Source organism: Rhinichthys klamathensis, unplaced genomic scaffold (assembly GCF_029890125.1).
Source record: "Rhinichthys klamathensis goyatoka isolate OS25496 unplaced genomic scaffold, OSU_Roscu_1.1 h1tg000267l_1, whole genome shotgun sequence".
NCBI classification, from domain to species: Eukaryota; Metazoa; Chordata; class Actinopteri; order Cypriniformes; family Leuciscidae; genus Rhinichthys; species Rhinichthys klamathensis.
In genome coordinates, this window is record NW_026606788.1 from 747,654 (window position 1) to 775,233 (window position 27,580).

The 27,580-nt window shown below is 47.7% G+C and overlaps 1 protein-coding gene across 1 annotated transcript in view; it reads left to right on the forward strand.

Annotated features, from left to right (window-relative positions):
* gfm1 (G elongation factor, mitochondrial 1) overlaps positions 1-27,580 on the forward strand; it is a 62,893-nt gene that overhangs the window by 22,106 nt on the left and 13,207 nt on the right. The window contains exons 7-12 of the mRNA XM_056267979.1: positions 11-165; positions 247-331; positions 7,632-7,769; positions 9,449-9,550; positions 10,456-10,512; positions 10,602-10,739. Of these exons, the coding sequence (XP_056123954.1) occupies positions 11-165; positions 247-331; positions 7,632-7,769; positions 9,449-9,550; positions 10,456-10,512; positions 10,602-10,739 (675 nt within the window). The remainder of the gene's footprint in view (positions 1-10; positions 166-246; positions 332-7,631; positions 7,770-9,448; positions 9,551-10,455; positions 10,513-10,601; positions 10,740-27,580) is intronic.

Below are 27,580 nucleotides of genomic sequence, written 5' to 3' on the forward strand. Positions count from 1 at the left end.
GATGTTTCAGGCGGCCGTGCGCAGGGTGACGATCAAGCGTGTGTTCACTCCTGTGCTAGTGGGTAGTGCGCTGAAGAACAAAGGAGTTCAACCCCTGTTAGATGCTGTGCTGGAGTATCTGCCCAACCCCACTGAAGTCAGCAACTACGCCATCCTCAATCAGGAGTGAGTGCTGGAGCTGCAGCTCACTGAAACACACCGTTAGACAGAGTTACAGGTGTGTTAATGTGTGTGTGTCGTTTACAGGGAGGCTCGAGAGGGCTCAAAGATTCTGATGGATCCAACAAGAGATGACGCTCAACCCTTCGTCGGCTTGGCCTTCAAACTCGAGGTGAACTTCTGAAGTCAAGTCATGTGTGAGCCGCATCGTGTACCTGTGTTAAACCTGTGTTTTAAGTGTGTTAAACCTGTGTTAAACCTGTGTCAAACCTGTGTTAAACCTGTGTTAAACCTGTGTCAAACCTGTTTAACATGTTTACCTGTTTACCCTGTGTTTAACCTGTTTACCCTGTGTTTACCCTATGTTGACCCCCTGTGTTAACCTGTTTCCCCTGTTTTAACCTGTTTCCCATGTGTTTCCCCTGTGTTTAATCTGTTTAACCTGTTTCCCCTGTTTTAACCTGTTTCCCCTGTGTTTCACCTGTTTCCCTTGTTTCCCTTGTGTTTCCCCCCTGTGTTTAACCTTTGTTTCCCCTGTGTTTAACCTTTGTTTCCCCTGTGTTTAACCTTTTTCCCTTGTGTTTCCCGTTTCCCCGACCCGTGTTAACCTGTGTTGACCTGTTGACGTGTTTCCCCTGTGTTTCCTCTGTTTCCCCTGTGTATCACCTCTGTTTCACCTGTTTCCCTTGTGTTTCCCTTGTGTTTCCCTTGTGTTTCCCTTGTGTTTCCCTTGTGTTTCACCTGTGTTTCCCCTATGTTTTCCCCGACCCCTGTGGTAACTTGTGTTGACCTGTTTCCCCTGTTGTTTCCCCAACCCCTGTGTTAACCTGTTTCTCCTGTGTTGACGTGTTTCCTCTGTGTTTCCCCTGTGTATAACCTGTGTATAACCTGTGTATAACCTGTGTTTAACCTGTGTGTTTAACCTGTGTGTTTAACCTGTGTGTTTAACCTGTGTGTTTAACCTGTGTTTAACCTGTTTCCCCGGTGTTTAACCTGTGTTTCCCCGGTGTTTAACGTTTTTCACCTGTGTTTAACGTGTTTCCCCGACCCCTGTGTTAACGTGTTAACCTGTGTTGACCTGTTAACCTGTGTTTCCCCTGTTGTTTCCCCAACCCCTGTGTTAACCTGTTTACCCTGTGTTGACCTGTTAAACCTGTGTTGATGTGTTTCACCTGTGTTTCCCTTGTGTTTCCCCTGTGTTTCCCCGGTGTTTAACCTGTGTTTCCCCTGTGCTAACCTGTGTTTCACCTGTGTTTCACCTGTTTCCCCCGTGTTTCACCTGCGTTTCCCCCGTGTTTCACCTGCGTTTCCCCTGTGTTTAACGTGTTAACCTGTTTCCCCTGCGTTTCCCCTGTGTTTGACGTTTCCCCTGTATTTCACCTGCGTTTCCTCTGTGTTTCCCCTGTGCTTCACCTGTTTCCCCCGTGTTTCCCCTGTGTTTAACCTGTGTTTAACCTGTGTTTCCCCTGTGCTTCACCTGTGTTTCACCTGTGTTTCACCTGTTTCACCCGTGTTTCACCTGCGTTTCCCCCGTGTTTCACCTGCGTTTCCCCTGTGTTTAACGTGTTAACCTGTTTCCCCTGCGTTTCCCCTGTGTTTGACGTTTCCCCTGTATTTCACCTGCGTTTCCTCTGTGTTTCCCCCGTGCTTCACCTGTTTCCCCCGTGTTTCCCCTGTGTTGAACCTGCGTTTCCCCCGTGTTTCACCTGCGTTTCCCCTGTGTTTGACGTTTCCCCTGTGTTTCACCTGCGTTTCCTCTGTGTTTCCCCTGTGCTTCACCTGTTTCCCCCGTGTTTGACGTGTTAACATGTTTCCCTTGCGTTTCCTCTGTGTTCGACGTTTCCCCTGTGTTTGACCTGCGTTTCCCCTGTGTTTAACGTGTTAACCTGTTTCCCCTGCGTTTCCCCTGTGTTTGACCTGTTTCCCCTGTGTTAACCTGTTTCCAGTGTTTCACCTGCGTTTCCCCTGTGTTTGACGTTTCCCCTGTGTTTCCCCTGTGTTTCCCCTGTGCTTCACCTGTGTTTCACCTGTTTCCCCTGTGTTTCCCCTGTGTTTCCCCTGTGTTTCCCCGGTGTTTAACCTGTGTTTCCCCTGTGCTTCACCTGTGTTTCACCTGTTTCCCCCGTGTTTGACGTGTTAACATGTTTCCCTTGCGTTTCCTCTGTGTTCGACGTTTCCCCTGTGTTTGACCTGCGTTTCCCCTGTGTTTAACGTGTTAACCTGTTTCCCCTGCGTTTCCCCTGTGTTTGACCTGTTTCCCCTGTGTTAACCTGTTTCCAGTGTTTCACCTGCGTTTCCCCTGTGTTTGACGTTTCCCCTGTGCTTCACCTGTGTTTCACCTGTTTCCCCTGTGTTTCCCCTGTGTTTCCCCGGTGTTTAACCTGTGTTTCCCCTGTGCTTCACCTGTGTTTCACCAGTTTCCCCTGTGTTTCCCCTGTGTTTGACCTGTTTCCCCTGTTAACCTGTGTTTCACCTGCGTTTCCCCTGTGTTTAACGTGTTAACCTGTTTCCCCTGCGTTTCCCCTGTGTTTGACGTTTCCCCTGTGTTTGACGTTTCCCCTGTGTTTGACGTTTCCCCTGTGCTTGACGTTTCCCCTGTGTTTCACTTGCGTTTCCCCTGCGTTTCCCGTGTTCGTAGTTTCCCCTGTGTTTGACCTGTTTCCCCTGTGCTTCACCTTTTTCCCCTGTGCTTCACCCGTTTCCCCTGTGGTTCACCTGTTTCCCCCGTGTTTCCCCCGTGTTTCCCCCGTGTTTCCCCTGTGTTTGACCTGTTTCCCCTGTGTCCTGTGCTTCACCTGTTTCCCCTGTGTTTCCCCTGTGCTTCCCCTGTGTTTCCCCTGCGTTTGACGTTTCCCCTGTGTTTGACCTGTTTCCCCTGTTAACCTGTGCTTCACCTGTGTTTCCCCTGTGTCACCTGTGCTTCACCTGTTTCCCCTGTGCTTCACCTGTGTTTCCACTGTGTGTCCCCTGTGCTTCACCGGTGTGTCCCCTGTGCTTCACCTGTTTCCCCTGTGCTTCACCTGTTTCCCCTCTGTTTCCCATGTTTGACCTGTTTCCCCTGTGTTTCACCTGTTTCCCCTGTGTTTCACCTGTGTTTCACCTGTTTCCCCTGTGTTTCCCTGTGCTTCACCTGTTTCCGCTGTGCTTCACCTGTTTCCCCCGTGTTTCCCGTGTTTGACCTGTTTCCCCTATGCTTCACCTGTTTTCCCCCCGTGTTTCCCGTGTTTGACGTGTTTCCCCTGTGTGTCCCCTGTGCTTCAACTGTGTGTCCCCTGAGCTTCACCTGTTTCCCCTGTGCTTCACCTGTTTCCCCTGTGTTTCCCCTGTGTTTCCCCTGTGTTTCCCCTGTGTTTCCCCTGTGTTTCACCTGTGTTTGACCTGTGTTTACCCTGTGTTTCCCCTGTTTCACCTGTGTTTGACCTGTTTGCCCTGTGTTAACCTGTGTTTCACCTGTGTTTGACGTGTTTCACCTGTGTTTCACCTGTGTTTGACGTTTCCCCTGTGTTTGACCTGTGTTTGACCTGTGTTTCCCCTGTGTTTCCCCTGTTTCACCTGTGTTTGACCTGTTTGCCCTGTGTTAACCTGTGTTTCACCTGTGTTTGACGTGTTTCACCTGTGTTTCACCTGTGTTTGACGTTTCCCCTGTGTTTGACCTGTGTTTGACCTGTGTTTGACCTGTGTTTCCCCTGTGTTTCCCCTGTGTTTCCCCTGTGTTTGACCTGTTTCACCTGTGTTTCACCTGTTTCCCTTGTGTTAACCTGTGTGTCCCCTGTGCTTCACCTGTTTCCCCCCTGTTTCCCCTGTTTCCCCTGTGTTTGACCTGTTTCCCCTGTGTTTCCCCTGTGTTTCCCCTGTTTCCCCTGTGTTTCCCCTGTGTTTGACGTTTCCCCTGTGTTAACCTGTTTCCCCTGTGTTTGACCTGTGTTAACCTGTTTCCCCTGTGTTTGACGTGTTTCACCTGTGTTTCACCTGTGTTTCACCTGTGTTTGACGTTTCCCCTGTGTTTGACCCGTGTTTCCCTGTGTTTCCCCTGTGTTTGACGTTTCCCCTGTGTTTGACCCGTGTTTCCCTGTGTTTCCCCTGTGTTTGACGTTTCCCCTGTGTTTGACCTGTTTCACCTGTTTGACCTGTTTCCCCTGTGTTAACCTGTGTGTCCCCTGTGCTTCACCTGTTTCCCCTGTGTTTCCCGTGTTTCACCTGTACTTCACCTGTTTCCCCTGTGTTTGACCTGTTTCACCTGTGTTTGCCCTGTTTGCCCTGTGTTAACCTGTGTTTCACCTGTTTCACTTGTGTTTGACGTGTTTCACCTGTGTTTCACCTGTGTTTGACGTTTGACCTGTGTTTGACCTGTGTTTCCCCTGTGTTTGACGTTTCCCCTATGTTTGACCTGTTTCACGTGTTTCACCTGTGTTTGACCTGTTTCCCCTGTGTTTCACCTGTGTTTCACCTGTGTTTCACCTGTTTCACCTGTGTTTCCCGTTTGACGTTTCCCCTGTGTTTGACCTGTTTCGCCTGTGTTTCACCTGTGTTTCACCTGTGTTTCACCTGTTTCACCTGTGTTTCCCGTTTGACGTTTCCCCTGTGTTTGACCTGTTTCCCCTGTGTTTGACCTGTTTGACCTGTGTTTCACCTGTGTTTGACCTGTGTTTCCCGTTTGAGGTTTCCCCTGTGTTTGACCTGTTTCCCCGTGTTTGACCTGTCACCTGTGTTTGACCTGTGTTTGACCTGTGTTTGACCTGTATTTGACCTGTGTTTGACCTGTGTTTCACCTGTGTTTGACCTGTTTCCCCTGTTTCACCTGTTTCACCTGTGTTTCACCTGTGTTTCCCGTTTGACGTTTCCCCTGTGTTTGACCTGTTTCCCCTGTGTTTGACCTGTTTCACGTGTTTCACCTGTGTTTCCCGTTTGACGTTTCCCCTGTGTTTGACCTGTTTCCCCTGTGTTTGACCTGTTTGACCTGTGTTTGACCTGTGTTTGACGTGTTTCACCTGTGTTTGACGTTTGACCTGTTTCCCGTTTGACCTGTTTCCCCTGTGTTTGACCTGTTTCCCCTGTGTTTGACCTGTTTCCCCGTGTTTGACCTGTCCCCTGTGTTTGACCTGTGTTTGACCTGTGTTTGACCTGTGTTTCCCGTTTGACGTTTTCCCTGTGTTTGACCTGTTTCCCCTGTGTTTGACCTGTTTCACCTGTGTTTCACCTGTGTTTGACGTTTTCCCTGTGTTTGACCTGTTTCCCCTGTGTTTGACCTGTTTCCCCTGTGTTTGACCTGTTTCACCTGTGTTTCACCTGTGTTTGACGTTTCCCCTGTGTTTGACCTGTTTGATGTTTCCCCTGTGTTTGACCTGTTTCCCCTGTGTTTGACCTGTTTCCCCGTGTTTGACCCGTGTTTGACCCGTGTTTGACCCGTGTTTGACTCACCTGTGTTTGACGTTTCCCCTGTGTTTGACCTATGTTTGACCTGTTTCCCCTGTGTTTCACCTGCGTTTCACCTGTGTTTCCCGTTTGACGTTTCCCCTGTGTTTGACGTTTCCCCTGTGTTTGACGTTTCCCCTGTGTTTGACCTGTTTCCCCTGTGTTTGACCTGTTTCACCTGTGTTTCTCTGTGTTTCCCCTGTGTTTCCCGTTTGACGTTTCCCCTGTGTTTGACCTGTTTCCCCTGTGTTTGACCTGTTTCACCTGTGTTTCACCTGTGTTTGACGTTTGACCTGTGTTTCTCTGTGTTTCCCCTGTGTTTCCCGTTGGACCTGTTTCCCCTGTGTTTGACCTGTTTCCCCTGTGTTTGACCTGTTTCACCTGTGTTTCACCTGTGTTTCACGTGTTTGACGTTTGACCTGTGTTTCCCCTGTGTTTCTCTGTGTTTCCCGTTTGACCTGTTTCCCCTGTGTTTGACCTGTTTCACGTGTGTTTCACCTGTGTTTGACCTGTTTCCCCTTTGTTTCACCTGTGTTTCTCTGTTTCAACTGTGTTTCCCGTTTGACGTTTCCCCTGTGTTTCCCGTTTTACGTTTCCCCTGTGTTTGACCTGTTTCCCCGTGTTTGACCTGTCCCCTGTGTTTGACCTGTTTCACCTGTTTCACCTGTTTCCCCTGTGTTTGACCTGTTTCCCCTGTGTTTCACCTGTGTTTCAAGTGTTTCCCGTTTGACGTTTCCCCTGTGTTTGACCTGTTTCACCTTTGTTTCTGTGTTTCCCCGTTTGACGTTTCCCCTGTGTTTGACCTGTTTCCCCTGTGTTTGACCTGTTTCACCCGTGTTTCACCTGTGTTTGACGTTTGACCTGTGTTTCTTTGTGTTTCTCTGTGTTTCCCCTGTGTTTCCCATTTGACGTTTCCCCTGTGTTTCCCATTTGACGTTTCCCCTGTGTTTGACCTGTTTCCCCTGTGTTTGACGTTTCCCCTGTGTTTGACCTGTTTCACCTGTGTTTGACGTTTGACCTGTGTTTCCCCTGTGTTTCTCTGTGTTTCCCGTTTGACGTTTCCCCTGTTTTTAACCTGTTTCCCCTGTGCTTGACCTGTTTCACCTGTGTTTGACGTTTGACCTGTGTTTCTCTGTGTTTCACGTGTTTCCCCTGTGTTTGACCTGTTTCCCCTGTGTTTCCCCTGTGTTTCCCCTGTGTTTCACCTGTGTTTGACCTGTGTTTGACCTGTGTTTCTCTGTGTTTCCCGTTTGACGTTTCCCCTGTGTTTGACCTGTTTGCCCTGTGTTTCCCCTGTGTTTCCCCTGTGTTTCACCTGTGTTTCACCTGTTTCACCTGTGTTTCACCTGTGTTTGACGTTTGACCTGTGTTTCTCGTTTGACGTTTCCCCTGTGTTTGACCTGTTTCTGACCTGTTTCCCCTGTGTTTGACCTGTTTCCCCTGTGTTTGATGTTTCCCCTGTGTTTGACGTTGACGTTTCCCCTGTGTTTGACGTTGACGTTTCCCCTGTGTTTGACGTTTCCCCTGTGTTTGACGTTTCACCTGTGTTTGACGTTTCCCCTGTGTTTGACGTTTCCCCTGTGTTTCACCTGTGTTTCACCTGTTTCACCTGTGTTTCACCTGTGTTTGACGTTTCCCCTGTGTTTGACGTTTCCCCTGTGTTAACCTGTGTTTCACCTGTGTTTGACGTTTCCCCTGTGTTAACCTGTGTTTCACCTGTTTCACCTGTGTTTGACGTTTCCCCTGTGTTAACCTGTGTTTCACCTGTGTTTGACGTTTCCCCTGTTAACCTGTGTTTCACCTGTGTTTGACGTTTCCCCTGTGTTAACCTGTGTTTCACCTGTGTTTCACCTGTTTCACCTGTGTTTGACGTTTCCCCTGTTTCACCTGTGTTTGACGTTTCCCCTGTTTCACCTGTGTTTCACCTGTGTTTCACCTGTGTTTCACCTGTTTCACCTGTGTTTGACGTTTCCCCTGTTTCACCTGTGTTTCACCTGTGTTTGACGTTTCCCCTGTGTTAACCTGTGTTTCACCTGTGTTTCCCTTGTGTTGTTCTGCAGGCGGGGCGCTTCGGTCAGCTGACGTACGTGCGTGTATATCAGGGTTGTCTGAGGAAGACCGAGTACATCTATAACACCCGCACGGGGAAGAGGGTGAGAGTTCAGAGACTCGTGCGACTCCACGCAGACCAAATGGAGGTGAGACATGTTTCTCTCTCAGTGAGACTGTTCAGTTCATCAGATGGAGGTGAGACTCCGTGTGTTTCTCTCTCACTCGCTACGCTTACATGCAACCAAATAATCCGTTAGTAATCGAATTAATGGCTCAATCGGATTGAAAAGCCTTCATGTAAACACCTTAATCGATCCGATTGAGCTCGATCCCAATGAGATTTTGATCGGATTGAAAGGGGTGGTTCATTCCTTTTCTAATCTGATCGAGAGAACATGTAAACACTTGATCAGATTGAAAACCGAAACTGAAAGGACTGCGCATATGCAATGAGGCCATCCTTAAAAATATTCTTGTTTGCCGTAACCCGACCGACCCTGTCAATTTAGGGCCGACCCAAATTTTTTTTTTTTTTTTTTTTTTGTCCGACCGACTTGCCGGTTGTAAACTTGCATTAAGACCGACCGATTTTTTTTTTACTCTTCAAACAACTAATACAAATGCAATAAAATATCAATTATATTATAGTAAGTATTGTGAATATAAATTGCATAGGCTACGTTCTTTCTTTTAAATAAAAACCCGTGGCGTCATCTAGGATGATTATGTTTACACCATTGGTTTACGCATGTCACACTATGGCCTGTGCGTTCGCTTCATTTCATTCACTGTCAATGGTTCGCGCTCGGTGATGATGGCTGCGGCGCGGCTGCTTGTGAAATACGTCTGTATGAGCCTACATTTAGGCGCTCATTATTCGAAATTCTTAATGGTCAAATAGGGAATAGATGCTAACGGCCTTTTCTCGGAGCCCATCCAGCAGCTCGTCACGGTATGGCCGCCGCGAACGCGCGTCACACAGCAACTGCAGGCTCTGACAAACAAACACACATAAGTATGGGAAGCCAAACACACCGAAAGTGGGACGAAACGGCGCGGTGTTATAGAGTTTGCGCAGCGCGGACATGTAATCTGTGCGGCTCAATGGACCGAGACGCGCGAGCGCGACAGACTCGACAGCGCAGGGAGAAGTGTTTGCTTGCGGGACCTAATCTCACCAGCGCCGCGCTGACCAATAAAACAGCACATCCCATACCGAAATGTACTAAATTACTCTACAGAAAATCGACCATTCCATAATATGTCAGGACTACTTAATATAGTTTCTACAATGCGCCTCGCCATTTGACCTCACTGATTTCCGTTAATAATAGCAGATGTTTATGGGTCCAATTTAAACGAATAGTGCCAAACGCGCTGCTTTATTGGTCGGCGCGGCACTGGTGAGATTAGTCATTTTAATTTATTTGTTTCCCTCTGAAAATCCACTCTTTTTCCCCAAATGAATGCAGCTGGAATTAATGCAATAAACATGTTTTTTGACAAAGATTTTAAATTGTTTGTTGTCTATAACCTGTATCAGAATGAGATTCGCAATGGTGCGCCCAAAGGCATGGGTTGAAGACACAGTAAGTGGCGTCACGATATGCAAATTTGTTTAAATTCATACCGACGTAACTACCATGACCAAAATTGTCCTTTTTTTTTTCATAAAAAAAAAAAAAAAAAAAAAATAGACCTACCTACCAACCCTTTTTTTTTTTTTTTTTTGCTGTTACTGTAAACCAAAATATTTTTAAGGATGGCCTGATATAGACTGTTCTTCAGATGAAGAGTGTGTGGTTGTGTTTCTTGTGTTGTTCAGGACGTAGAGATGGTGTTTGCTGGAGACATCTGTGCCCTGTTTGGCATCGACTGTGCCAGCGGAGACACATTCACTGCCCGCACTAATGCCAACCTCTCCATGGTACGTGATCAAACGAGAATAACACCCTAAACCTGCTCAGAAACACAGGGTGTGTGAACATCAGTGATGTGTGAAATATTATTACAGTTTAAAGGGCATATTGCAGGTTAGAGCCCCCAGTGAGTCAATGTACAGAAAAATAATGTAGAAACTTGATTTTCTTTAAATATATACTTCTGGAGTCGTTTTTGTGAGAATTTTACTTCGGCATCTGAAAAATGCCAAACCGATTGTTTAATATCCAGAGTGTCTGTTGTTGGCAAAGGGTGTTTAAATGATCGTTGAGCCGGACAAACTTCAGAAGAAACCCGTGTGGTAACAATAACAGCGGCAAAAAGAGTGATTTTAATTGTTGATGCGAGTTTGAATCCGCTTTTTCCCAATCCCATTCTTTCCCCATTGCTTATCAGCTTGGAGAGTCGTTTATTTTTAACACATAAAAATGAAGAAAATATTCTAACGTTATATAACCGTAGAAGAGCTCTGCCTTTAAAATAAGAGATTTATCCATTTCTCCAGTTTTCAGACATGATCCTTCAGAAATCATTCTAAATGATGATTTGATGCTCAAGAAACATTTATGATTATTATTATGATTTTTACCAGTGTTGAAAACCGTTTTGCTGCTTCATATTTTTGTGGAAATCGTCATACACTTAGTTTTTCAGGATTCTTTGAATAGAAAGCTCAAAAGAACAGCATCTATTTGAAATAGTGTCTTTTTATTATTTTTATTTCACCTGTATTTCCCCTGTGTTTCACTTACATTTAATGTGTTTAACCTGTTTCCCCTGTGTTTTTATTGAGTTATGATTGTTTTAATTAATATTTTTGTGTGAGATTGATCCCGGACACGCGTTAAGAACATCTGTGTAGTAATGTGAGGAATAATGTGTGTGTTCCAGGAGTCCATCCACGTTCCTGAGGCTGTGATCTCCATGGCCATACGACCCTCCAACAAGGTACAGAACCACTGAAGCCCTCGCTCGCCCGCTCTCTCTCTGTCCTCATCTATAAGAGTGTGTGATCGTCATCCTCTTCTGTCCTCTAGAACGACACAGACAAGTTCTCCAAGGGGATCAACCGCTTCACCAGGGAAGATCCCACGTTTAGAGTTCACTTCGACACGGAGAGCAAAGAGACCATCATCTCCGGCATGGGGGAGCTGCATCTGGAGATCTACTCGCAGGTACACACACACACACACACACACACACACCTTAGAGCTGCATCTGGAGATCTACTCGCAGGTACACACACACACACACACACACACACACACACACACACACACACACACACACACACACACACCTTAGAGCTGCATCTGGAGATCTACTCGCAGGTACACACACACACACACACACACACCTTAGAGCTGCATCTGGAGATCTACTCGCAGGTACACACACACACACACACACACACACACACACACACACACACACACACACACACACACACACACACCTTAGAGCTGCATCTGGAGATCTACTCGCAGGTACACACACACACATACACACACACACACACACACACACACACACACACACACACCTTAGAGCTGCATCTGGAGATCTACTCGCAGGTACACACACACACACACACACACACACACACACACACACACACACACACACACCTTAGAGCTGCATCTGGAGATCTACTCGCAGGTACACACACACACACACACACACACACACACACACACACACACACACACACCTTAGAGCTGCATCTGGAGATCTACTCGCAGGTACACACACACACACACACACACCTTAGAGCTGCATCTGGAGATCTACTCGCAGGTACACACACACACACACACACACACACACACACACACACACACACACACACACACACACACACACACACACCTTAGAGCTGCATCTGGAGATCTACTCGCAGGTACACACACACACACACACACACACCTTAGAGCTGCATCTGGAGATCTACTCGCAGGTACACACACACACACACACACACACACACACACACACACACACACACACACACACACACACACACACACCTTAGAGCTGCATCTGGAGATCTACTCGCAGGTACACACACACACATACACACACACACACACACACACACACACACACACACACACACACCTTAGAGCTGCATCTGGAGATCTACTCGCAGGTACACACACACACACACACACACACACACACACACACACACACACACACACACACACCTTAGAGCTGCATCTGGAGATCTACTCGCAGGTACACACACACACACACACACACACACACACACACACACACACACACACACCTTAGAGCTGCATCTGGAGATCTACTCGCAGGTACACACACACACACACACACACACACACACCTTAGAGCTGCATCTGGAGATCTACTCGCAGGTACACACACACACACACACACACACACACACACACACACACACACACACACACACACACACACACACACACACACACACACACACACACCTTAGAGCTGCATCTGGAGATCTACTCGCAGGTACACACACACACACACACACACACACACACACACACACACACACACCTTAGAGCTGCATCTGGAGATCTACTCGCAGGTACACACACACACACACACACACACACACACACACACACACACACACACACACACACACACACACACACCTTAGAGCTGCATCTGGAGATCTACTCGCAGGTACACACACACACACACACACACACACACACACACACACACACACACACACACCTTAGAGCTGCATCTGGAGATCTACTCGCAGGTACACACACACACACACACACACACACACACACACACACACACACCTTAGAGCTGCATCTGGAGATCTACTCGCAGGTACACACACACACACACACACACACACACACACCTTAGAGCTGCATCTGGAGATCTACTCGCAGGTACACACACACACACACACACACACACACACACCTTAGAGCTGCATCTGGAGATCTACTCGCAGGTACACACACACACACACACACACACACACCTTAGAGCTGCATCTGGAGATCTACTCGCAGGTACACACACACACACACACACACACACACACCTTAGAGCTGCATCTGGAGATCTACTCGCAGGTACACACACACACACACACACACACACACACACCTTAGAGCTGCATCTGGAGATCTACTCGCAGGTACACACACACAACACACACACACACCTTAGAGCTGCATCTGGAGATCTACTCGCAGGTACACACACACACACACACACCTTAGAGCTGCATCTGGAGATCTACTCGCAGGTACACACACACACACACACACACACACACACCTTAGAGCTGCATCTGGAGATCTACTCGCAGGTACACACACACACACACACACACACACACACCTTAGAGCTGCATCTGGAGATCTACTCGCAGGTACACACACACACACACACACACACACACACACACACACACACACACACACACACACACACACACACACACACACACACACACACAAACACACCTTAGAGCTGCATCTGGAGATCTACTCGCAGGTACACACACACACACACACACACACACACACACACACACCTTAGAGCTGCATCTGGAGATCTACTCGCAGGTACACACACACACACACACACACACACACACACACACACACACACACCTTAGAGCTGCATCTGGAGATCTACTCGCAGGTACACACACACACACACACACACACACCTTAGAGCTGCATCTGGAGATCTACTCGCAGGTACACACACACACACACACACACACACACACACACACACACACACACACACACACACACACACACACACACACCTTAGAGCTGCATCTGGAGATCTACTCGCAGGTACACACACACACACACACACACACCTTAGAGCTGCATCTGGAGATCTACTCGCAGGTACACACACACACACACACACACACACACACACACACACACCTTAGAGCTGCATCTGGAGATCTACTCGCAGGTACACACACACACACACACACACACACACACACACACACACACACACACACACACACCTTAGAGCTGCATCTGGAGATCTACTCGCAGGTACACACACACACACACACACACACCTTAGAGCTGCATCTGGAGATCTACTCGCAGGTACACACACACACACACACACACACACCTTAGAGCTGCATCTGGAGATCTACTCGCAGGTACACACACACACACACACACACACACACACACCTTAGAGCTGCATCTGGAGATCTACTCGCAGGTACACACACACACACACACACACACACACACACACACACACACACACACACACACACACCTTAGAGCTGCATCTGGAGATCTACTCGCAGGTACACACACACACACACACACACACACACACACACACACACACACACACACACACACACCTTAGAGCTGCATCTGGAGATCTACTCGCAGGTACACACACACACACACACACACACACACACACACACACACCTTAGAGCTGCATCTGGAGATCTACTCGCAGGTACACACACACACACACACACACACACACCTTAGAGCTGCATCTGGAGATCTACTCGCAGGTACACACACACACACACACACACACACACACACACACACACACACACACACCTTAGAGCTGCATCTGGAGATCTACTCGCAGGTACACACACACACACACACACACACACCTTAGAGCTGCATCTGGAGATCTACTCGCAGGTACACACACACACACACACACACACCTTAGAGCTGCATCTGGAGATCTACTCGCAGGTACACACACACACACACACACACACACACACACACCTTAGAGCTGCATCTGGAGATCTACTCGCAGGTACACACACACACACACACACACACACACACACACACACACCTTAGAGCTGCATCTGGAGATCTACTCGCAGGTACACACACACACACACACACACACACACCTTAGAGCTGCATCTGGAGATCTACTCGCAGGTACACACACACACACACACACACACACACACACACACCTTAGAGCTGCATCTGGAGATCTACTCGCAGGTACACACACACACACACACACACACCTTAGAGCTGCATCTGGAGATCTACTCGCAGGTACACACACACACACACACACACACACACACACACACACACACACCTTAGAGCTGCATCTGGAGATCTACTCGCAGGTACACACACACACACACACACACACACACACACCTTAGAGCTGCATCTGGAGATCTACTCGCAGGTACACACACACACACACACACACACACACACACCTTAGAGCTGCATCTGGAGATCTACTCGCAGGTACACACACACACACACACACACACCTTAGAGCTGCATCTGGAGATCTACTCGCAGGTACACACACACACACACACACACACCTTAGAGCTGCATCTGGAGATCTACTCGCAGGTACACACACACACACACACACACACACACACACACACACACACACACACCTTAGAGCTGCATCTGGAGATCTACTCGCAGGTACACACACACACACACCACACACACCTTAGAGCTGCATCTGGAGATCTACTCGCAGGTACACACACACACACACACTCACACCTTAGAGCTGCATCTGGAGATCTACTCGCAGGTACACACACACACACACACACACACACACACACACACCTTAGAGCTGCATCTGGAGATCTACTCGCAGGTACACACACACACACACACACACACACACCTTAGAGCTGCATCTGGAGATCTACTCGCAGGTACACACACACACACACACACACACACCTTAGAGCTGCATCTGGAGATCTACTCGCAGGTACACACACACACACACACACACACCTTAGAGCTGCATCTGGAGATCTACTCGCAGGTACACACACACACACACACACACACACCTTAGAGCTGCATCTGGAGATCTACTCGCAGGTACACACACACACACACACACACACACACCTTAGAGCTGCATCTGGAGATCTACTCGCAGGTACACACACACACACACACACACACACCTTAGAGCTGCATCTGGAGATCTACTCGCAGGTACACACACACACACACACACACACCTTAGAGCTGCATCTGGAGATCTACTCGCAGGTACACACACACACACACACACACACACACACACACACACACACACACACACACACACACACACCTTAGAGCTGCATCTGGAGATCTACTCGCAGGTACACACACACACACACACACACACACACACCTTAGAGCTGCATCTGGAGATCTACTCGCAGGTACACACACACACACACACACACACACACACACACACACACACACACCTTAGAGCTGCATCTGGAGATCTACTCGCAGGTACACACACACACACACACACACACACACCTTAGAGCTGCATCTGGAGATCTACTCGCAGGTACACACACACACACACACACACACACACACACCTTAGAGCTGCATCTGGAGATCTACTCGCAGGTACACACACACACACACACACACACACACACACACACACACACACACACCTTAGAGCTGCATCTGGAGATCTACTCGCAGGTACACACACACACACACACACACACACACACCTTAGAGCTGCATCTGGAGATCTACTCGCAAGTACACACACACACACACACACACACACACACACACACCTTAGAGCTGCATCTGGAGATCTACTCGCAGGTACACACACACACACACACACACACACACACACACCTTAGAGCTGCATCTGGAGATCTACTCGCAGGTACACACACACACACACACACACACACTCACACATTAAAGCTGCATCTGGAGATCTACTCGCAGGTACACACACACACACACACACACACACACACACCTTAGAGCTGCATCTGGAGATCTACTCGCAGGTACACACACACACACACACACACACACCTTAGAGCTGCATCTGGAGATCTACTCGCAGGTACACACACACACACACACACACACACACACACACACACACACACACACACACACACACACACACACACACACACACACTCACACATTAGAGCTGCATCTGGAGATCTACTCGCAGGTACACACACACACACACACACACACACACACACACACACACACACACACACACACACACACTCACACATTAGAGCTGCATCTGGAGATCTACTCGCAAGTACACACACACACACACACACACACACACCTTAGAGCTGCATCTGGAGATCTACTCGCAGGTACACACACACACACACACACACACACACACACACACCTTAGAGCTGCATCTGGAGATCTACTCGCAGGTACACACACACACACACACACACACACACCTTAGAGCTGCATCTGGAGATCTACTCGCAGGTACACACACACACACACACACACACACACACACACACACACCTTAGAGCTGCATCTGGAGATCTACTCGCAGGTACACACACACACACACACACACACACACCTTAGAGCTGCATCTGGAGATCTACTCGCAGGTACACACACACACACACACACACACACCTTAGAGCTGCATCTGGAGATCTACTCGCAGGTACACACACACACACACACACACACCTTAGAGCTGCATCTGGAGATCTACTCGCAGGTACACACACACACACACACACACACACACACACACACACCTTAGAGCTGCATCTGGAGATCTACTCGCAGGTACACACACACACACACACACACACACACACCTTAGAGCTGCATCTGGAGATCTACTCGCAGGTACACACACACACACACACACACACACACACACACCTTAGAGCTGCATCTGGAGATCTACTCGCAGGTACACACACACACACACACACACACACTCACACATTAAAGCTGCATCTGGAGATCTACTCGCAGGTACACACACACACACACACACACACACACACACACACACCTTAGAGCTGCATCTGGAGATCTACTCGCAGGTACACACACACACACACACACACACACACCTTAGAGCTGCATCTGGAGATCTACTCGCAGGTACACACACACACACACACACACACACACACACACACACACACACACACACACACACACACACACACACACACACACACACACACACACTCACACATTAGAGCTGCATCTGGAGATCTACTCGCAGGTACACACACACACACACACACACACACACACACACACACACACACACACACACACACACTCACACATTAGAGCTGCATCTGGAGATCTACTCGCAAGTACACACACACACACACACACACACACACCTTAGAGCTGCATCTGGAGATCTACTCGCAGGTACACACACACACACACACACACACACACACACCTTAGAGCTGCATCTGGAGATCTACTCGCAGGTACACACACACACACACACACACACACACACACACCTTAGAGCTGCATCTGGAGATCTACTCGCAGGTACACACACACACACACACACACACACACACACACACACACACACACACACACACACACACCTTAGAGCTGCATCTGGAGATCTACTCGCAGGTACACACACACACACACACACACACACACCTTAGAGCTGCATCTGGAGATCTACTCGCAGGTACACACACACACACACACACACACACCTTAGAGCTGCATCTGGAGATCTACTCGCAGGTACACACACACACACACACACACACCTTAGAGCTGCATCTGGAGATCTACTCGCAGGTACACACACACACACACACACACACACCTTAGAGCTGCATCTGGAGATCTACTCGCAGGTACACACACACACACACACACACACACACACACACACACACACCTTAGAGCTGCATCTGGAGATCTACTCGCAGGTACACACACACACACACACACCTTAGAGCTGCATCTGGAGATCTACTCGCAGGTACACACACACACACACACACACACCTTAGAGCTGCATCTGGAGATCTACTCGCAGGTACACACACACACACACACACACACACACACCTTAGAGCTGCATCTGGAGATCTACTCGCAGGTACACACACACACACACACACACCTTAGAGCTGCATCTGGAGATCTACTCGCAGGTACACACACACACACACACACACACCTTAGAGCTGCATCTGGAGATCTACTCGCAGGTACACACACACACACACACACACCTTAGAGCTGCATCTGGAGATCTACTCGCAGGTACACACACACACACACACACACACACACCTTAGAGCTGCATCTGGAGATCTACTCGCAGGTACACACACACACACACACACACACACACACACACACACACACCTTAGAGCTGCATCTGGAGATCTACTCGCAGGTACACACACACACACACACACACACACACACCTTAGAGCTGCATCTGGAGATCTACTCGCAGGTACACACACACACACACACACACACACACACACACACCTTAGAGCTGCATCTGGAGATCTACTCGCAAGTACACACACACACACACACACACACACACCTTAGAGCTGCATCTGGAGATCTACTCGCAGGTACACACACACACACACACACACACACCTTAGAGCTGCATCTGGAGATCTACTCGCAGGTACACACACACACACACACACACACACCTTAGAGCTGCATCTGGAGATCTACTCGCAAGTACACACACACACACACACACACACACACACCTTAGAGCTGCATCTGGAGATCTACTCGCAGGTACACACACATACACACACACACACACACACACACCTTAGAGCTGCATCTGGAGATCTACTCGCAGGTACACACACACACACACACACACACACTCACACATTAAAGCTGCATCTGGAGATCTACTCGCAGGTACACACACACACACACACACACACACACACACACACACCTTAGAGCTGCATCTGGAGATCTACTCGCAGGTACACACACACACACACACACACACACACCTTAGAGCTGCATCTGGAGATCTACTCGCAGGTACACACACACACACACACACACACACACACACACACACACACACACACTCACACATTAGAGCTGCATCTGGAGATCTACTCGCAGGTACACACACACACACACACACCTTAGAGCTGCATCTGGAGATCTACTCGCAAGTACACACACACACACACACACACACCTTAGAGCTGCATCTGGAGATCTACTCGCAGGTACACACACACACACACACACACACACACACACACACACACACACACACACCTTAGAGCTGCATCTGGAGATCTACTCGCAGGTACACACACACACACACACACACACCTTAGAGCTGCATCTGGAGATCTACTCGCAGGTACACACACACACACACACACACACACACACACACACACACACCTTAGAGCTGCATCTGGAGATCTACTCGCAGGTACACACACACACACACACACACACACTCACACATTAAAGCTGCATCTGGATATCTACTCGCAGGTACACACACACACACACACTCACACATTAAAGCTGCATCTGGAGATCTACTCGCAGGTACACACACACACACACACACACACACACACACACCTTAGAGCTGCATCTGGAGATCTACTCGCAGGTACACACACACACACACACACACACACCTTAGAGCTGCATCTGGAGATCTACTCGCAGGTACACACACACACACACACACACACTCACACCTTAGAGCTGCATCTGGAGATCTACTCGCAGGTACACACACACACACACACACACACACACACCTTAGAGCTGCATCTGAGGTGTGTGTGTGTGTGTTATAGAGGATGGAGAGGGAATATAACTGTCCGTGTGTGTGTGTGTGTGTGTTATAGAGGATGTAGAGGGAATATAACTGTCCGTGTGTGTGTGTGTGTGTGTGTGTGTTATAGAGGATGGAGAGGGAATATAACTGTCCGTGTGTGTGTGTGTGTGTGTTATAGAGGATGGAGAGGGAATATAACTGTCTGTGTGTGTGTGTGTGTGTGTGTGTTATAGAGGATGGAGAGGGAATATAACTGTCCGTGTGTGTGTGTGTGTGTGTGTGTGTGTGTGTGTGTGTGTGTGTGTTATAGAGGATGGAGAGGGAATATAACTGTCCGTGTGTGTGTGTGTGTGTGTGTGTTATAGAGGATGGAGAGGGAATATAACTGTCCGTGTGTGTGTGTGTGTGTGTGTTATAGAGGATGGAGAGGGAATATAACTGTCCGTGTGTGTGTGTGTGTGTGTGTTATAGAGGATGGAGAGGGAATATAACTGTCCGTGTGTGTGTGTGTGTGTGTGTTATAGAGGATGGAGAGGGAATATAACTGTCCGTGTGTGTGTGTGTGTGTGTGTGTGTTATAGAGGATGGAGAGGGAATATAACTGTCCGTGTGTGTGTGTGTGTGTGTGTTATAGAGGATGGAGAGGGAATATAACTGTCCGTGTGTGTGTGTGTTATAGAGGATGGAGAGGGAATATAACTGTCCGTGTGTGTGTGTGTGTGTGTGTGTGTGTGTGTTATAGAGGATGGAGAGGGAATATAACTGTCCGTGTGTGTGTGTGTGTGTGTGTTATAGAGGATGGAGAGGGAATATAACTGTCCGTGTGTGTGTGTGTGTGTGTGTGTGTTATAGAGGATGGAGAGGGAATATAACTGTCCGTGTGTGTGTGTGTGTGTTATAGAGGATGGAGAGGGAATATAACTGTCCGTGTGTGTGTGTGTGTGTGTTATAGAGGATGGAGAGGGAATATAACTGTCCGTGTGTGTGTGTGTGTGTGTTATAGAGGATGGAGAGGGAATATAACTGTCCGTGTGTGTGTGTGTGTGTGTTATAGAGGATGGAGAGGGAATATAACTGTCCGTGTGTGTGTGTGTGTGTGTTATAGAGGATGGAGAGGGAATATAACTGTCCGTGTGTGTGTGTGTGTGTTATAGAGGATGTAGAGGGAATATAACTGTCCGTGTGTGTGTGTGTGTGTGTTATAGAGGATGGAGAGGGAATATAACTGTCCGTGTGTGTGTGTGTGCGTGTGTGTGTGTGTGTTATAGAGGATGGAGAGGGAATATAACTGTCTGTGTGTGTGTGTGTGTGTGTGTGTGTGTGTGTGTGTGTGTGTGTGTGTTATAGAGGATGTAGAGGGAATATAACTGTCCGTGTGTGTGTGTGTGTGTGTGTGTTATAGAGGATGGAGAGGGAATATAACTGTCCGTGTGTGTGTGTGTGTGTGTGTTATAGAGGATGGAGAGGGAATATAACTGTCCGTGTGTGTGTGTGTGTTATAGAGGATGGAGAGGGAATATAACTGTCCGTGTGTGTGTGTGTGTGTGTGTGTTATAGAGGATGGAGAGGGAATATAACTGTCCGTGTGTGTGTGTGTGTGTGTGTGTGTGTGTTATAGAGGATGGAGAGGGAATATAACTGTCCGTGTGTGTGTGTGTGTGTGTGTGTGTTATAGAGGATGGAGAGGGAATATAACTGTCCGTGTGTGTGTGTGTGTGTGTTTAGAGGATGGAGAGGGAATATAACTGTCCGTGTGTGTGTGTGTGTGTGTTATAGAGGATGGAGAGGGAATATAACTGTCCGTGTGTGTGTGTGTGTGTTATAGAGGATGGAGAGGGAATATAACTGTCCGTGTGTGTGTGTGTGTGTGTTATAGAGGATGGAGAGGGAATATAACTGTCCGTGTGTGTGTGTGTGTTATAGAGGATGGAGAGGGAATATAACTGTCCGTGTGTGTGTGTGTGTGTGTTATAGAGGATGGAGAGGGAATATAACTGTCCGTGTGTGTGTGTGTGTGTGTTATAGAGGATGGAGAGGGAATATAACTGTCCGTGTGTGTGTGTTATAGAGGATGGAGAGGGAATATAACTGTCCGTGTGTGTGTGTGTGTGTGTGTTATAGAGGATGGAGAGGGAATATAACTGTCCGTGTGTGTGTGTGTGTGTGTGTGTTATAGAGGATGGAGAGGGAATATAACTGTCTGTGTGTGTGTGTGTGTGTGTGTGTGTGTTATAGAGGATGGAGAGGGAATATAACTGTCCGTGTGTGTGTGTGTGTGTGTGTTATAGAGGATGGAGAGGGAATATAACTGTCCGTGTGTGTGTGTGTGTGTGTGTTATAGAGGATGGAGAGGGAATATAACTGTCCGTGTGTGTGTGTGTGTGTGTGTGTTATAGAGGATGGAGAGGGAATATAACTGTCCGTGTGTGTGTGTGTGTGTGTGTGTGTGTGTTATAGAGGATGGAGAGGGAATATAACTGTCTGTGTGTGTGTGTGTGTGTGTGTGTGTGTTATAGAGGATGGAGAGGGAATATAACTGTCCGTGTGTGTGTGTGTGTGTGTTATAGAGGATGGAGAGGGAATATAACTGTCCGTGTGTGTGTGTGTGTGTGTGTTATAGAGGATGGAGAGGGAATATAACTGTGTGTGTGTGTGTGTGTGTGTGTGTGTGTGTGTGTGTGTGTGTGTGTGTGTGTGTTATAGAGGATGGAGAGGGAATATAACTGTCCGTGTGTGTGTGTGTGTGTGTGTGTGTTATAGAGGATGGAGAGGGAATATAACTGTCCGTGTGTGTGTGTGTGTGTGTTATAGAGGATGGAGAGGGAATATAACTGTCCATGTGTGTGTGTGTGTGTGTGTTATAGAGGATGGAGAGGGAATATAACTGTCCATGTGTGTGTGTGTGTGTGTGTTATAGAGGATGGAGAGGGAATATAACTGTCCGTGTGTGTGTGTGTGTGTGTGTTATAGAGGATGGAGAGGGAATATAACTGTGTGTGTGTGTGTGTGTGTGTGTGTGTGTGTGTGTGTGTGTGTGTGTGTTATAGAGGATGGAGAGGGAATATAACTGTCCGTGTGTGTGTGTGTGTGTGTGTGTGTTATAGAGGATGGAGAGGGAATATAACTGTCCGTGTGTGTGTGTGTGTGTGTTATAGAGGATGGAGAGGGAATATAACTGTCCATGTGTGTGTGTGTGTGTGTGTTATAGAGGATGGAGAGGGAATATAACTGTCCGTGTGTGTGTGTGTGTGTGTGTGTGTGTGTTATAGAGGATGGAGAGGGAATATAACTGTCTGTGTGTGTGTGTGTGTGTTATAGAGGATGGAGAGGGAATATAACTGTCCGTGTGTGTGTGTGTGTGTGTGTGTGTTATAGAGGATGGAGAGGGAATATAACTGTCCGTGTGTGTGTGTGTGTGTGTTATAGAGGATGGAGAGGGAATATAACTGTCCGTGTGTGTGTGTGTGTGTGTTATAGAGGATGGAGAGGGAATATAACTGTCCGTGTGTGTGTGTGTTATAGAGGATGGAGAGGGAATATAACTGTCCGTGTGTGTGTGTGTGTGTGTGTGTTATAGAGGATGGAGAGGGAATATAACTGTCCGTGTGTGTGTGTGTGTGTGTGTGTTATAGAGGATGGAGAGGGAATATAACTGTCCGTGTGTGTGTGTGTGTGTGTGTGTTATAGAGGATGGAGAGGGAATATAACTGTCCGTGTGTGTGTGTGTGTGTGTGTGTTATAGAGGATGGAGAGAGAATATAACTGTCCGTGTGTGTGTGTGTGTGTGTGTGTGTGTGTTATAGAGGATGGAGAGGGAATATAACTGTCCGTGTGTGTGTGTGTGTGTGTTATAGAGGATGGAGAGGGAATATAACTGTCCGTGTGTGTGTGTGTGTGTTATAGAGGATGGAGAGGGAATATAACTGTCCTGTGTGTGTGTGTGTGTGTTATAGAGGATGGAGAGGGAATATAACTGTCCGTGTGTGTGTGTGTGTGTGTGTTATAGAGGATGGAGAGGGAATATAACTGTCCATGTGTGTGTGTGTGTGTGTGTGTTATAGAGGATGGAGAGGGAATATAACTGTCCGTGTGTGTGTGTGTGTGTGTGTGTGTGTGTTATAGAGGATGGAGAGGGAATATAACTGTCTGTGTGTGTGTGTGTGTGTTATAGAGGATGGAGAGGGAATATAACTGTCCGTGTGTGTGTGTGTGTGTGTGTGTGTGTGTTATAGAGGATGGAGAGGGAATATAACTGTCCGTGTGTGTGTGTGTGTGTGTGTTATAGAGGATGGAGAGGGAATATAACTGTCCGTGTGTGTGTGTGTGTGTGTGTGTGTTATAGAGGATGGAGAGGGAATATAACTGTCCGTGTGTGTGTGTGTGTGTGTTATAGAGGATGGAGAGGGAATATAACTGTCCGTGTGTGTGTGTGTGTGTGTTATAGAGGATGGAGAGGGAATATAACTGTCCGTGTGTGTGTGTGTGTGTGTGTGTGTGTGTGTGTGTTATAGAGGATGGAGAGGGAATATAACTGTCCGTGTGTGTGTGTGTGTGTGTGTGTTATAGAGGATGGAGAGAGAATATAACTGTCCGTGTGTGTGTGTGTGTGTGTGTGTTATAGAGGATGGAGAGGGAATATAACTGTCCGTGTGTGTGTGTGTGTTATAGAGGATGGAGAGGGAATATAACTGTCCGTGTGTGTGTGTGTGTGTGTTATAGAGGATGGAGAGGGAATATAACTGTCCGTGTGTGTGTGTGTTATAGAGGATGGAGAGGGAATATAACTGTCCGTGTGTGTGTGTGTGTGTGTTATAGAGGATGGAGAGGGAATATAACTGTCCGTGTGTGTGTGTGTGTGTGTGTGTGTGTGTTGTGTGTGTTATAGAGGATGTAGAGGGAATATAACTGTCCGTGTGTGTGTGTGTGTGTGTTATAGAGGATGGAGAGGGAATATAACTGTCCGTGTGTGTGTGTGTGTGTGTGTGTGTGTGTGTGTGTTATAGAGGATGGAGAGGGAATATAACTGTCCGTGTGTGTGTGTGTGTGTGTTATAGAGGATGGAGAGGGAATATAACTGTCCGTGTGTGTGTGTTATAGAGGATGGAGAGGGAATATAACTGTCTGTGTGTGTGTGTGTGTGTGTGTGTGTGTGTGTGTGTGTGTGTGTGTGTGTTATAGAGGATGGAGAGGGAATATAACTGTCCGTGTGTGTGTGTGTTATAGAGGATGGAGAGGGAATATAACTGTCCGTGTGTGTGTGTGTGTGTGTTATAGAGGATGGAGAGGGAATATAACTGTCCGTGTGTGTGTGTGTGTGTGTGTGTGTGTGTGTGTTATAGAGGATGGAGAGGGAATATAACTGTCCGTGTGTGTGTGTGTGTGTGTGTTATAGAGGATGGAGAGGGAATATAACTGTCCGTGTGTGTGTGTGTGTGTTATAGAGGATGGAGAGGGAATATAACTGTCCGTGTGTGTGTGTGTGTGTGTTATAGAGGATGGAGAGGGAATATAACTGTCCGTGTGTGTGTGTGTTATAGAGGATGGAGAGGGAATATAACTGTCCGTGTGTGTGTGTGTGTGTGTTATAGAGGATGGAGAGGGAATATCACTGTCCGTGTGTGTGTGTGTGTGTGTGTGTTATAGAGGATGGAGAGGGAATATAACTGTCTGTGTGTGTGTGTGTGTGTGTGTGTGTGTGTGTGTGTGTGTGTTATAGAGGATGGAGAGGGAATATAACTGTCCGTGTGTGTGTGTGTGTGTGTGTGTGTGTGTGTGTGTGTGTTATAGAGGATGGAGAGGGAATATAACTGTCCGTGTGTGTGTGTGTGTGTGTGTGTGTTATAGAGGATGGAGAGGGAATATAACTGTCCGTGTGTGTGTGTGTGTGTGTGTTATAGAGGATGGAGAGGGAATATAACTGTCCGTGTGTGTGTGTGTGTGTGTGTGTTATAGAGGATGGAGAGGGAATATAACTGTCCGTGTGTGTGTGTGTGTGTGTTATAGAGGATGGAGAGGGAATATAACTGTCCGTGTGTGTGTGTGTGTGTGTGTTATAGAGGATGGAGAGGGAATATAACTGTGTGTGTGTGTGTGTGTGTGTGTGTGTGTGTGTGTGTGTGTGTGTGTGTGTGTTATAGAGGATGGAGAGGGAATATAACTGTCCGTGTGTGTGTGTGTGTGTGTGTGTTATAGAGGATGGAGAGGGAATATAACTGTCCGTGTGTGTGTTATAGAGGATGGAGAGGGAATATAACTGTCCGTGTGTGTGTGTGTGTGTGTGTTATAGAGGATGGAGAGGGAATATAACTGTCCGTGTGTGTGTGTGTGTGTGTGTGTGTTATAGAGGATGTAGAGGGAATATAACTGTCCGTGTGTGTGTGTGTGTGTGTGTTATAGAGGATGGAGAGGGAATATAACTGTCCGTGTGTGTGTGTGTGTGTGTGTGTTATAGAGGATGGAGAGGGAATATAACTGTCCGTGTGTGTGTGTGTGTGTGTTATAGAGGATGGAGAGGGAATATAACTGTCCGTGTGTGTGTGTGTGTGTGTGTGTTATAGAGGATGGAGAGGGAATATAACTGTCCGTGTGTGTGTGTGTGTGTTATAGAGGATGGAGAGGGAATATAACTGTCCGTGTGTGTGTGTGTGTGTGTGTGTTATAGAGGATGGAGAGGGAATATAACTGTCTGTGTGTGTGTGTGTGTGTGTGTGTGTGTGTGTGTTATAGAGGATGGAGAGGGAATATAACTGTCCGTGTGTGTGTGTGTGTGTGTGTGTGTGTGTGTGTGTGTGTGTGTGTGTGTATAGAGGATGGAGAGGGAATATAACTGTCCGTGTGTGTGTGTGTGTGTTATAGAGGATGGAGAGGGAATATAACTGTCCGTGTGTGTGTGTGTTATAGAGGATGGAGAGGGAATATAACTGTCCGTGTGTGTGTGTGTGTGTGTGTTATAGAGGATGGAGAGGGAATATAACTGTGTGTGTGTGTGTGTGTGTGTGTGTGTGTGTGTGTGTGTGTGTTATAGAGGATGGAGAGGGAATATAACTGTCCGTGTGTGTGTGTGTGTGTGTGTTATAGAGGATGTAGAGGGAATATAACTGTCCGTGTGTGTGTGTGTGTTATAGAGGATGGAGAGGGAATATAACTGTCCGTGTGTGTGTGTGTGTGTGTTATAGAGGATGGAGAGGGAATATAACTGTCCGTGTGTGTGTGTGTGTGTGTTATAGAGGATGGAGAGGGAATATAACTGTCCGTGTGTGTGTGTTATAGAGGATGGAGAGGGAATATAACTGTCCGTGTGTGTGTGTGTGTGTGTGTGTGTGTGTGTGTGTGTGTG